Source organism: Sinocyclocheilus grahami, unplaced genomic scaffold, assembly GCF_001515645.1.
Source record: "Sinocyclocheilus grahami isolate Dianchi unplaced genomic scaffold, SAMN03320097.WGS_v1.1 scaffold96.1, whole genome shotgun sequence".
Classification (NCBI taxonomy): Eukaryota; Metazoa; Chordata; class Actinopteri; order Cypriniformes; family Cyprinidae; genus Sinocyclocheilus; species Sinocyclocheilus grahami.
This window is the reverse complement of record NW_015505275.1, coordinates 2,048,768-2,062,535: the sequence shown is the minus strand read 5'-3', so window position 1 is coordinate 2,062,535 and position 13,768 is coordinate 2,048,768. Positions and strand designations below refer to the sequence as shown.

Here is a 13,768-nt window from a genome sequence, read left to right as displayed (position 1 = left end):
GCCACCTGGAGCTTTAGCCAATCATGAAATTAAACATGAGTATTAAAGAAAAATGAAAAATCTCCACTCCTAGACATGTGGGTCGCCCAGTCTTTGCCGCATTTAATCAAATTTCCGACAAGAAGCAAAGGCTTAGTTCACAAGGTTGTCACCCACCACCCCACCAGTAAAACCACTCCTGTTTTTCCATGTTTTAAAAGAATAAATAAAAGCTGGTATATATGAATATTAGCCTAAACTGGTTTTTGAAGTATACTAAACGAAACTAATTTTCTTGAGTGATTTTGTTCCAATAGGATTACCTAAACATTCTTAACAAGAACATTTACTTGAAAAGCCAAACAAAAAGAAAAAAAAAATGTTTTAATCCACTGGAATATTTTAGATGCATGCTTAAAACAATAAAAAAAAATAGCTTCTCTTAAATTCCCTTTGAATTACATTGTATATTTTTTTCTGAGTCAGTATTTTATGTAATTAAGGTTCTCAGAATAATTTATCCTTTTTATAGGATGTTTATATATTTCTGAGCTGAAAACAAGACAAAAAGAAATTATTAAGAGAATCATTTTTGCATAGAACAGTTCGAGTTAATTGTAGATGCAGAATCAGCATAGAGGCTGTTTTTATGGGCTGGTTTCAAAGACATAAAATGTAGTCCTTGGCTAAGGTGCATTCTCAGAGCAGAAACACCATTAATAACATTTAAGTCCACAACTAAGTGTAAACTTTTCAAAAGCCAGACAACTTTTTCTCGAAACGTATATATCAAAATGATGCACTAAATAAGCACAGAAGCAAAGCTATGAACCTGATTCTTGACAGTCTTCTTTTTTAATTATTAAATGTAGTATATTTTGTTGAATAACAGCTACTTTGACTTCAGAGAGTTGGAATTTTGTACAGAAAAAATAATTGGGTGTTTCTTCTACTTTTGGCCATATGAACCTGTCTAGAAAAATTATTTAGATTATTTCAATTTTCTACTTACATTGTGCATACAATATCTTTTTGGTTTATCATTTCACTCTTTGTAACAATATTTTATGTTTTAAGATTTAAAGTCATCATCAAAAAAATCTATACATACATAGACCATTTACAAAATAGCAAAAATATAAATATATATATGAAGGTATGGAAAAACGTTTCAATGACAATTATAATATGACGTTCACTAAAGAAAGAAACCTAAATACAAAGTTAGTTGTTAGTTGTCATTCAAATCAACACCTGTGACATAAAAGTGTATATAGTTGAAAAAACACCCAATTCCAATAAAGCACAAAGGAACTTAACTCAACAGTAGAGGAAAAAGTCAGCAAATATTCCTGAAGCTCTGAGCCCAGATGTTGGGTTTGAAAATGAACCAGACATAAAGATACTGATCAGATCCTTCAATGAGCTACATTCAAGTTTTGAATAAGGATTCTGGGAGTTATTTCTTGACATTCTCCCAAGCCACAAGACCCCCTATACCCCCTTCAAACACACTAATTTCATCCATCATTTAATATCTGGAAATTGCTGATTTTACTCCGACAGGCTCTGAATAGCATGCTTTTGTGTTAAGGCTCTCTGCGAGGTGCTGGAATTGGACGAAATTAGTCTCTCTCCTCTTCCTTCTCCTCTTTCTCCCTCTACATCTCCTTCCCATTCCTTGTTCCGCCTGGAAAAGCCATTGCAGAATAAAACCCCACTTCCTCCCGCAGAGGCTGCAGCCAGACATGGAGCGGTCACACATGTTCCCCCTCACTCCACATAGACGGAAACAGCTCTCCATGGTGAACATACACACATATTTGCTCACACGCCTGATCTGGTGTGTGGTTCGGCGTTTGGTCTGAGGACAAATTGCATTGGGGGCCACAGGGGGTTTCTGGACCCATAGCCGGAAGATTTCAGGGGTCTGAAAAGAACCAGACTCATTGGCAGATGGTCAGCTATCCAGCAGTCACCATGGGACAACAACTCAAACGAGGCTTCAGTCATTATTAAAAACTCATGATTTGGTTTTTGTCTGTAACAAAGCAAAGATGTAATCGAGACTCTATTGGATGACCAATAAACCCATCAGCTTTGTCAGCATTTAGGTCTTGCTCATAGAATTTCATGTTTCAGCAGAGTCTCATTATTCGTGTTGGTCTTTCAAAATCAGGGCAGAGAAAAATTATTTTTGATGTAGTATCTACAATAGTATATTTATCCGTCCAAAGTGGTCACTTCATGGTCTCGTAAACAGAGCCAACTGGCTGATCTATAGGTATGTATAAATTTGGAACATGAAACATTCGACATGCAGTTACCAGTTTTCCAATGAAACGCTGAATCAAACAGACTCCTGGGTGGTAATATAAACCTGAGGGAATGTACACACATTCCGTATTTATGAAATATAACTTAATGCAAAATAAACACGAACACTTCGAATATCAGCGTGGCACACTTGAACAAACAAAAAGGAAATGAGTAGAGTACTTACATTTTAGACACAACATTCCCAAAGATACTTTGTCTATTTTCAACGAACATATATCCAAATCTGGAACCACATCAGAATCATCCGTCGCCTTTCTTCAAGTAACACATGTTTGTGGTGTTTCTGAATGAATCAGTGTTTGAACGAATCGTTTAAGTGAATGATTTAACGTACTAATAATACACGAAAAGTCACTTATTCGCCACCTACTTGTGTAGGGATTTATAAAGACAGAACTTATACAGATTTGTCCGAGACAGTCACTAAATAAGGTAAATGAGCAAAATGTATCTGTTTTAATTTCTTATGGCTATTTAGGCGTCATGCTAATTGCGGAGGGTAAAAAGCTTTGAGTTCTGTGTGGAATCTACAATGAGCTAAATTTGTTTGTCTATAGGTCTGTTTTAAAGTGCCTCTATGGATTTTTGAAAATTACCTTTTATGCAGTGTGTGACAGCTCTAAGTGAATGAAAACATCCTACAAAGTTTTAAATCTGAAAGTGCACCGTATAAAGTTATTTGGTGCATCAAGCTTTGAGTTCTGTGTGGAATCTACAATGAGCTAAATTTGTTTGTCTATAGGTCTGTTTTAAAGTGCCTCTATGGATTTTTGAAAATTACCTTTTATGCAGTGTGTGACAGCTCTACGTGAATGAAAACATCCTACAAAGTTTTAAATCTGAAAGTACACCGTATAAAGTTATTTGGTGCATCCCAAACGGGATATATCGCCCTCCGAAGGGCACTTCGGAGTGTGGTGCATCCCAAACGGGATATATCGCCCCCCAAAGGGCACTTCGGAGTGAAAACAATCATGGCCGCCATATTGAAGGGTCGTTCCAAACCGAAGAGCTCAAAACTGGCCACTTCAAAGGGCCCTTCAGAATGAAGGATTTCGAAGGGTACAACTGATGGATACTTCGGGCTCCATGTTTCTTTGCGCAGATACTTTGTATGATGATGGCGCCTCAGTGTGGGCACGTGATGATGATGCAGAAGGGCACTTCAAGGAACAGTTGTTTGGTCCCCTACTACACCTATTAACCTTTAGAAGCTCTCACTCCGGAGGGTAAACCCTTTGAAGGGATTAGGGCATAGGGATGAGCCCTTCGAATGGAAGCAGGGAATGCCTCTCTAAAGAAAGAGTCGACTCTGAATCATTGAAATAAGTCGTTTTTAAAACGAATCCCAAGCCGTTTCATGTTGACGTCAACATGAAACATTAGCATATTGCCTGCGCAAATCTGGGAAACCATGACTTTCGCTTTGGTCTGAATGATAATGCAAATTAATTATTTGCCACTAGGTGCAGCTTTTGGAGTGGTAAAATAGCTGTTTCCCCGGTAACGCTGTACACAAAGCAGCACTGCGCTCACAAACGCTGCTGTTTCATGTTGACGTCAACATGAAACATTAGCATATTGCCTGCGCAAATCTGGGAAACCATGACTTTCGCTTTGGTCTGAATGATAATGCAAATTAATTATTTGCCACTAGGTGCAGCTTTTGGAGTGGTAAAATAGCTGTTTCCCCAGTAACGCTGTACACAAAGCAGCACTGCGCTCACAAACGCTGCTTTATCAGGCATTACAGGCATGATTAAATGAAATGAACAATCACCGCAGATTAGCGTCAGGCAAAGGAGGGATTTGGAAAAATGAATCGTTCGAGCAAATAAGGTAAAAATAAATGCATATTATAAGACAATGAAAGTGTTTTTTGACCTTGCATGCATGTCAACCCCTTGTTGGGGACTCCCAAAACCAAAATATGAACCTTTCATAATTCTTAATAGGGGCACTTTAAATTGAGAAGCCAACTGAAAAAAGACTGTGGTCTCTAGAGAGATAAAGAGAATGAAAAAAAAAAAGTAGACAACCACAACGAAGAGGGAACATATTTGAGTGTCATTTTGTGTATCAAGCTGAAATATGACACACAAACTCAGATTGACTTATTTATTTTCTATGTGGCTTAAATATATTCAACATCAAACCACACAGACAGTATTCAGGTCAGTGTATCCGGTATGGCCTGAGACCAGCTGGATGTGCTGATGGTGCTCAGTGAAGCACTTGGTTTTACAGGGCTCAAGTCCCAGGACAGAACCTCCATAAATGAGGAATCTGAAGAATGTGGAGCACCGTGGTTGGTGTTCTTGGACAGAGTTGACAACTTTGACCCATAAAAAAAAAACCACGTCTTTTTAAAGGCTATTTTTGCTCTATAAAGATTGATTACTTGTGAATCATCCTCTGTCCTGGGTGTACTGTATAGATTTACATATAAAATATATATACACACAAGACACTGGAGCTGCACTGTGTTGTCCCAAAGGTTTCATCCAAGTGATAGATCTTTCTGGATATGTTAAATGTCTCTAGATTTAATGCACACAAGATGTGTAACAGGTCAACGTCTTTTTCATGAGAAGTATCATAGTATTGGAAGGTAGAATCTGAGACTGTGAACGTTGAAATCTTAATGTCAAGAAGTGACAGATTTACATCACTGTACAATCTGCTGATGTCCATTGTTTGTGTTATGTTGACAGGCTTTGATGTGTCAGATCAGATGCCCCTTGTCACCTTCCACACGTGGGAACTATTGCTGTAAAGCTGAACGAGATGACAGCATACAGTATGACTCCTAAAACTGGGTGATTGCCATTGAGTACTAGATCTGTTCAACGTTGTTACAAGGTCTGTAATAATTTGAAAAGATGCTTTAAAGGGTTCAATACGAGTTAAACTTAGCTGACAGCATTTGTGGCATAATGTGGTATATATAATTTTGACTTGTTCCTCTTTCTCATTAAAAGAGAAGAAGAAACGAAATCGAGGTTGCAGTGAGGCACCTGCAATGAAAGTGAAAATGGCCAATTTCTGGACGATTTAAAAGCATACTCTCTTAAAAATAAAGGGGTTTTTATTGGTATTTTTGAAAAACCTTTAACATCCTTGGAACCTTTCCATTCCACAAAAGGCTCTTTAGATTTTTTTTAAATATTCTTCACAAAAAAAAAGGTTCTTTTAAGAACTGTTCACTAAAAGGTTCTTTGGGGAACCAATAATTGTTCTTCTATGGCATCACTGAGAAAACCCCCTTTTGAAACCTTTATTTTTAAAAGTCTAAATGTGAAGCTTATCATTTTAGAAAAACATACTATGAATTTTAATTAGTTTAAAATAATAATTTATAAAATAATTAAATCATATTTACTAACTTTTTCTGTTAAAACTTGTGTATTATTTGATCTGTAATTTTGTTCTTGTCATTTTTGTGGTCATTTTAGTTTTTTTCATAAAATCTGTGCATTCAGTAAATTTCACACATAATTACAACTGTAAATGCATTTCACACACAATTACCAAAACACAAGTAAAATATTGGATTAAACATGAAATTTAGAGAAACTGAAATAGTATTTTCTTGTATCTGACATTACACTTTAATGGACAATTTTGGATATATACAAATGAAACAAAATACTAAATACTAGGGGAAAACAAAATAAAGAAATAAATGGACAAATTATAAAAATATTATTTAAATGATTATAATAATTATTAATTACCATTAATGATATTATTAATAATATTATAATGACTATGTTCTTCTTAAAACACCCATTAACACTATGCTAATAATAATAATTAGTAGTAGTATTGTTTGTCTTATACAATTTATTTTCTTTCCTAAGGAGGCTGTTTCATAATCATTTATTTGTTTGATACAATTTCTTTATTTTTAATAGTATTGTTATTTTATTTAATAGTATTATTATTTTTACAAAATGTGTCTTAAGTCAAGGAGGCTTTCATAATCATTTATATATATTTTCAATAATACTCACATCTTACAAGATCATAAAACGTAAAACCGATTAATAATGATTTATTTATGCAAGTTCAACAAACAAACCAAGAAAAATGTATTAGTTCAAACAGACATTAAAATCACACTGTCAAAATAAAAAAAAAATGTTAAAAAAAGTAGATATTGGGCAAAAAAGTTACTCTCTACAGAGGAAGCGCAACATATTCCAGCCTCTCTCTGCTGTCGTCTCTGTCCAAAAGTTCACTGTTCACTCTTTCCGGACTATCTAAATCCAGCTGTGCTCTTGGGTTGTTGGATGCTCGTATTCTCTTAGTGGGACATATTTTCCTCAGCTGGTTCTGATAGCTCATTGTGTCCTTTTGAATCTTCTGGCCCACATTAGGGGCATCCAGACTGTTGTTCTCTTCCATGGGATGTTCAACAGATGTTTCAGTGCATCCTGGGATCCGATCGGCCAATTCCCTGCTGTCGTCCAGTGTGTCCTGGTTAGCGGCATAGTTTAGTTTTGCTTTGATTCCTGCATAATATTTAATCAAAGTCTCATTAGCAGTGTTTGACTGATTATTTATCAATGAAATGGTTTTATAGTGAACTAACCTGAGATTTGTTCTTCACTGTCAGCATATAGGTCTGGTCTATCAGGGGTGTCCACAAACTCTGGGCTGTCTAAATCCATTGCTCGTCTGTGGCTCTCCTGCTGGTGTTTATCAGTATCATGTGGTTTACCAGTCTGGCCTTTGAGGTTCATTCTACCAGCAAAACTCTGAATTATGGGATCCAACTCTTTCATAAAGTCCAGATTTTGTCTGCCTCTGTCTGTGACCACAGAGTTGTGTTTTTCTAACAACATCTGGGTCCTTGGAGGTCGGTATCTCCCGTTCTGCTCAGGTCTGTCCATTTCCTGACTACTAATGTCCTCCATCACTGCACAGAATTACAATTTGAGTTGTATAGCTTTTAGTCTGTGCCTGTTAGAGCTTTAAGAGCATAAAAACAAAATTCACTTTTATCAGATACAACTATTGTTGAAAGGCTTTTTTCAATGTTCTTTTTTTTAAAGAAGTATCTTTAAAAGTCTGCATTTATTTGATTCAATATTATTTCAATTTAAAATAACAGTTTTTGTTTCAATATATTTTAAAATGTACTTTATTCTTGTGATGGCAATGCTGAATTTTCAGCAGCCATTTTGCCAGTCGCATGATCCTTCAGAAATTATTCTAACGGGCTGATTTGGTGCGTAATAAATATTTCTCATTATTATCAATGTGACAAACAGATTATTTGATGAATAGAAAGTTAAAAGGAACAGCATTTATTTACCATAGAAATCGTTTGTAACATTATAAATGTATTTACTGTTATTTTGGGTCAATTCCATGCATCCTTGCGGAATAAAAGTATTAATTTCTTTAAAGTAAATGAAATCAAATAGAAAATAGCAAAAATCTTACTGACCCCAAACCTAGTGTATGTATTCCAGCAGATTTGATCACATATACAGTATAAAACTTCATACCTGTTGCTTTATCAATATGTTTGCTTGAGCCCTCAGTCATGTCTATGTCCATGACAGTCCTGTCCATACTCATACTCTCTATATTAACACACAATATCACATCAGCAGATATAAACAGAAGCAGGGTGAGAACAGATGGAACTATTGCTTACCTGCTGAGTTCCCATAATGCTCCTGTAATGCCTTGTGGGTGTCTGTTGACCAGAGTATGTCAGTGAGTTTTTTTTACATTTTTATAAAGAATCTTTTTTTAATGGGAACAAAGTTAATTTCAACAAATCACATTAAATCCAGCAGCATACCTTTGAGTGTTGTTCTCAGCTGTAACCTCTTGTCGCTGTCGCCTTCTGAAGCAAACAGTATATTGAATTAGTTACACGCCTGCAGACAATTATGATTATATTTTACAGGCTGTCAAATAACTTACAAATGGCAAAAGTCATCTAACAGCTTGCATGCAGAAGTATAATGAATATAATACAGATCTCTACCTCTGCTGTCTTCAGCCGATGTTCTTTCTGCTAATCTGCTGTCTGTTTAAAAAGGAAATTAAGAAATAGTAAATATCTAAACAATATATACTAAGTTAAGCTTTATTTTTCATGTGTTTTACTTGACTGATCACCTGAGTTGCTACTCTCAACTGATCTCTCTTCAGCAACATCTTAGGAAAGACAAGTTAGAGAGATCATGTGTTTTAAAAAATCAGTAGACAAACTAATATTCAAACATCAGTCTTTTTATTGAATTGGACAGAACAAATTGTTAATTTACCTGCAAGATCTACCAGATTTGGTTTGGGTGTTTTATTGGAAAAGTCTAAATGAATTAAAACAACTTTTTAGACTCATGAATTTTTAAAGCAATATATCCAAAGTGCAAACATATATGTTTTGATAAAAAATAAAATAAAATAATAAGAAATAATAAAACATACCAGCAGAGTTGACAACAATTTCTGGGGCTTTACATTCTGTAAATAGAGAAAAATCATGTTAAATAAATAAATGTCATGTTTAGGACTGTCCGGAATTTCTTAAATCATCAAACATACACGTCTGAATATTACATCAGTTTTTCCAACACCGTCTAATCACTGACCTGCAGTCGGATCTGTCGGATGTACAGGATCCAGAATCTTCTCTGTTGCTAGGGCCATTTCTAAGGAAAAAGGGCTCCCGAGGTCAGAAACCAACAACCAATAGCACAGCGGTCTATTTTCTGATTTCTATTAATTGCTCTTCCCCTTCACTTCCATGCAACAGACTCAAGAAAGGTCATACTGAAGAAACAATTCACAGACCTGAGAGCTGTGTTGGATCAGTGTGGTCAAGAGGCAGATTCATTTCAAATGCATCTGAGGAGAGAATGTACAAAATCAGAATAAATAATGAATGTAACATGGATGTAAATGATTCCTTTAGCAGGAAAAAAACACAAAACAAAACATGCTCACCCTTCAAAAAACGTAACAAATCTCCACTTCCTTCTGAAAATAAGAGTGAATTATGTCATTATGAATTATTTAGAATAATTCTATTTTCAAAGCAAAGCAAATATATAATTGTGCTAAACATAATTATAATTAGAAGAATATGTTGTCTAAAACCTAAACACAAATCAAATGAAGTTTACCTCTCATAGCTGCTGAATGGACAGCGTTTATCAAGACTAGAAGAGTCAGGCAGATGTTGGTCCTGAGCCAGGAGGGAGAACGAAAGGGAAAATTACCAACATCTTCCAAATGTCGATGTAAATTAAATGTAAACACATTTAATATTGTCGAGCTGTTGTGCAATATCATAAATTTTACACCAGCACTCATAAAACAGTATTCGAAAACTAGTAACACGGATCTTGTATTTTATTGTGGAAAATCCTGACTAAACATATCACAACAAAATAAATCCAAATAAAAGGAAAAGAGAGTAGTTTGGTAACTTACAGCTTCATGGTGAGTGCTGATGTCCTTCTGAAGGGCCCATGTGTCATTTGTGGCTTTATATGAGTGCAGGTCGCTGATCTGGACAATAGGGTCATAGATGACCAGTTACAGGGACACTGGAGACGAGGCCTGAGAAACCAGCAAAGACCTGTTTTACTCTGAATAGCAGGTGTGTTTTATAATAATAAGGGGATGCATGGCTGAATTCACCCCATGGCATTTCCTGCCCTTCAGAGATCCACTGAAGGAATTTGTTTGTGCCATTGTGAAGAAATAGGAAACCATTAGATTAAAGGCTTCCATCTGTCTATTCATTTACCTTATATACCTCTCAAAAGTGGTTTTAAAGTAACACTTGAGGAAAAGACCTTTATAAATAAAAAAAGCATCATATCAGAATTGATCTCTATAATGAGGATAATAAAGTTTAGGATGAATACAGGTAAGAGACACTTTCTGATCATTTGTCATTGGTGTTAAAATGGTATTAAAATTGTTTAAATGACATACCCACCACACAATATGATTTAATATACTAATAATAAAAGGAGCATTAAAAATTACAATTAGAAATGCATCTTCAAACACAAATAGATCACAAATCACAATTTTCTCAGGACTTACCAGCTAATTGAGACACCATCAATGTAGGGACACTTACTTTTAAATAGAACAAAATTAATTGGAAATGTAATTAATAAAACATAACACATGGTTTAAGCTTCTAGGCTTAATTAGTGTTAGGAAGTACAGGAAAGGATTTCAGAACTAAACGTTTTGTGGGCATTATTTTTAGTAAAATAATAATATTAAATGTCAGTGTCCAACTTTACCTCTATTTAGAAACGCTTTTAAACAAAACAACTAAATATTCTGTAAGGACTTCTGTAACAATCCCCATTTGTTGAGATGACATTAAAAACAGCTTTAAAATAAAAAATAAAAACAATTCTCTTATACGTCCACTAGATGGCAGAAAAAGCTCAAGAAAGAAGGTGTAACGCATTGGACTCCAAACCAAAACTCGTGACGGCCAGGAAAACCTGGACGCATGGAAGACGAACAACTCAAAACGATCTAACGCTACTACACAAGTCTATTACACATACTGGCTTTTTAATGCATGTGTCTACTTGAGTTTTATTTATGGTCTATTGACTTTATTTTTAGAATGTTGTGAAATCGCACAAAATAAAGTTTTAAACTATTTACACTGTCGCAGTTTTTGGTAACAAGTTCGCAAACATTTTAAATCAGGAAATTAACATGAACATATGTACATGAAGCATAAAATAATTAGTTTGACGATTTGGTGAAGCACTACATCTCTAACAAACAAAAAAATAACGCTTTTTAAGAATATTTGTGACCCTGGACCACAAAAGCAGTCTCAAGTCGCATGGGTGTATTTTGTAGCAATAGCCAAAAAAACATTGTATGGGTCAAAATTATCGATGTTTCTTTTATGCAAAAAAAATCATTAGGATATTAAATAAAGATCATGTTCCATGAAGATATTGTGCATATTTCCTACCATAAATATATCAACTTTATTTTTGATTAGCAATATGCATATAGCTTAGAACTTAATTTGAACAACTTAAAGGCAAATTTCTCAGTATTTTGATAGATTTTTTTGCACCCTCAGATTCCATATTTTCAAAGTGTCATATTTCAACCAAATATTATCCTAATAAACCATGCATCAACGGAAAGCTTATTCATTCAGCTTTCATGTTTAAATCTCCTCAATTTTGAATTGACCCTTATGACTGGGTTTGTGGTCCAGGGTCACATGTCTTTAACATGAACATATGTACATGAAGCATAAAATAATTAGTTTGACGATTTGGTGAAGCACTACATCTCTAACAAACAAAAAAATAACGCTTTTTAAGAATATTTGTGACCCTGGACCACAAAAGCAGTCTCAAGTCGCATGGGTGTATTTTGTAGCAATAGCCAAAAAAACATTGTATGGGTCAAAATTATCGATGTTTCTTTTATGCAAAAAAAATCATTAGGATATTAAATAAAGATCATGTTCCATGAAGATATTGTGCATATTTCCTACCATAAATATATCAACTTTATTTTTGATTAGCAATATGCATATAGCTTAGAACTTAATTTGAACAACTTAAAGGCAAATTTCTCAGTATTTTGATAGATTTTTTTGCACCCTCAGATTCCATATTTTCAAAGTGTCACATTTCAACCAAATATTATCCTAATAAACCATGCATCAACGGAAAGCTTATTCATTCAGCTTTCATGATGTTTAAATCTCAATTTTGAAAAATTGACCCTTATGACTGGGTTTGTGGTCCAGGGTCACATGTCTTTTTGTGTGTGACAGCAGTAACTTTTGTTTCGTGAGAAATTGGTTTGAATCGGTAATAACTCGAGAACTGCCACAGTTTAAACGAAAAATTAAACCTAGTTTTCAACGACAGCCAACAATTGTTTTTTTTTGTTTTATTGAATTCCATATAAATGTGAGTGAGGTAGCCTCCGTTTTTCCCACCCGACTTCAAACATAGCATTTATGTAAGGACCACTGTATTAGAGAGGCTGCATTAAACGTACAGCTAAATAAAGCAAGTGACATGGTCTTTTTACTTAAACAATATATTTTCTCTTTTAAATGATTTATAAAACAAACAAAATCTCTGCAAAAGTATCTATTGCAAACTTTAAATGAATGAATTTACAATACAGTAAAGACATTTCGATTTGAACTGGTCACACTGAACACAGGACAAACATGAGTTCAGCCTCCACTACAGAGCTAGTCTTCAACATCTGCTTATTTCACTACTAGACAAGACCAAAAGAAAGAACAATTTAAGAAACACTTAAACAATTAAGGTATTAAAGATCCAGTTTGTCTAGACAAAAAGCTTTGGGAGTGACACAAACCGTCCACATAATATTATTATTTGTTCTTCAATCAGCCCAACCAAAGGCAAACCACAGTAAAACACAACATGCAATGCTAAATTGATACTTCACCTGTTTAATTGATTTAATCGTGGGGTAGAAAGAAATGCGTGTATTTCACTGAACAGTCGGCTCTCAAAAGAAAATTACAAAAATTCTTCATAGTATCAAACAAATGTCTGAAACTTCTTAAAAACAAACAAAAAAAGACAATTCCACTCATGCTTACACACTCACATATACACACACACACACACACACAGAACTGAAGGTAACACAAAAATTGGCATATTATTGATTGTGTTACTCAGTAATCCTTGAACAGCAACTGGTGAGAGTTTAACAAGATCCAAGACCAAATCAACCTGCAATATACACAGAGCCAGCACAGCTGAAACAAAAGAGCTTCCATTATTGGTAAAAGAATGCTTCATTGCACAATGATCCAACACAAATCAGAAATGTTACAGTAGTTTTGATTGGATCTGGCCTTCAGTCCAAATGCAGAGCTGAAACATGACTCCATCAAATCCGTGTTGTCTTGTCCCTATAATATTCTTCAAAACCAAGGAACAAATCACTCCTTATCTGCATTTATACTCGGAGAGGTTTAATATGAAAAGGTTTTGTGAACTTTGTGATCAAGACTCGTAAAAACAGGGACTAAAATACCAGGTACAACAAAACTTTAAAAAAATAAAAAATAAAAAAAAAACTCTCCCCCAAAAAACAATTAAAAATAAGTCAGTAAGTGAAATGGTTTGAGCACGAGAACGCTAGAGGGACATATAAAATTAATTTTATTACCCTTCTTCAGGTGGACATTTAATTGTTTCTAAACAGTCACGGCGAGTGAAAGTTCACACCCGTTTGCTTTTCTAACTCACACAGACAGGTGCAAAAACATCATGGGTTTCTTTTTGAGTTCACAAACCCCTAAACAACAACTGAGGAGAAAAATGGTAACTTAACATTAGTTCTGTGTTATTTGCAACATCATAAAAATAACCACAAATGAAATCAATCCCCCCCCCCCCCCCAC

The 13,768-nt window shown here is 34.8% G+C and overlaps 1 protein-coding gene across 3 annotated transcripts; it reads right to left on the bottom strand.

Moving 5' to 3' along the window:
• Nucleotides 1–6,228: 6,228 nt before the first annotated feature.
• LOC107587904 (uncharacterized) lies at nucleotides 6,229–10,235 on the bottom strand. Of its 3 annotated transcripts, XM_016275864.1 has the most exons (14): nucleotides 9,784–10,235; nucleotides 9,474–9,535; nucleotides 9,295–9,327; nucleotides 9,142–9,195; nucleotides 8,940–8,999; nucleotides 8,776–8,811; nucleotides 8,613–8,657; nucleotides 8,464–8,502; nucleotides 8,330–8,371; nucleotides 8,141–8,185; nucleotides 7,991–8,032; nucleotides 7,839–7,916; nucleotides 6,917–7,243; nucleotides 6,229–6,836 (listed from the first exon to the last, which is right to left on the bottom strand). In XM_016275864.1, exons 1-14 carry the CDS (start codon nucleotides 9,876–9,878, stop codon nucleotides 6,502–6,504), a joined length of 1,293 nt encoding a protein of 430 aa, XP_016131350.1. In that variant the 5' UTR covers nucleotides 9,879–10,235; the 3' UTR covers nucleotides 6,229–6,501. The 3 variants fall into 3 exon arrangements, with proteins under 3 accessions (XP_016131350.1, XP_016131351.1, XP_016131352.1); XM_016275865.1 differs by lacking the exons at nucleotides 8,464–8,502; nucleotides 8,613–8,657; nucleotides 8,776–8,811 and having other exon boundaries at nucleotides 9,784–10,233; XM_016275866.1 differs by lacking the exons at nucleotides 8,464–8,502; nucleotides 8,613–8,657; nucleotides 8,776–8,811 and having other exon boundaries at nucleotides 8,141–8,182; nucleotides 9,784–10,233.
• Between the last annotated feature and the right edge of the window lie 3,533 nt (nucleotides 10,236–13,768).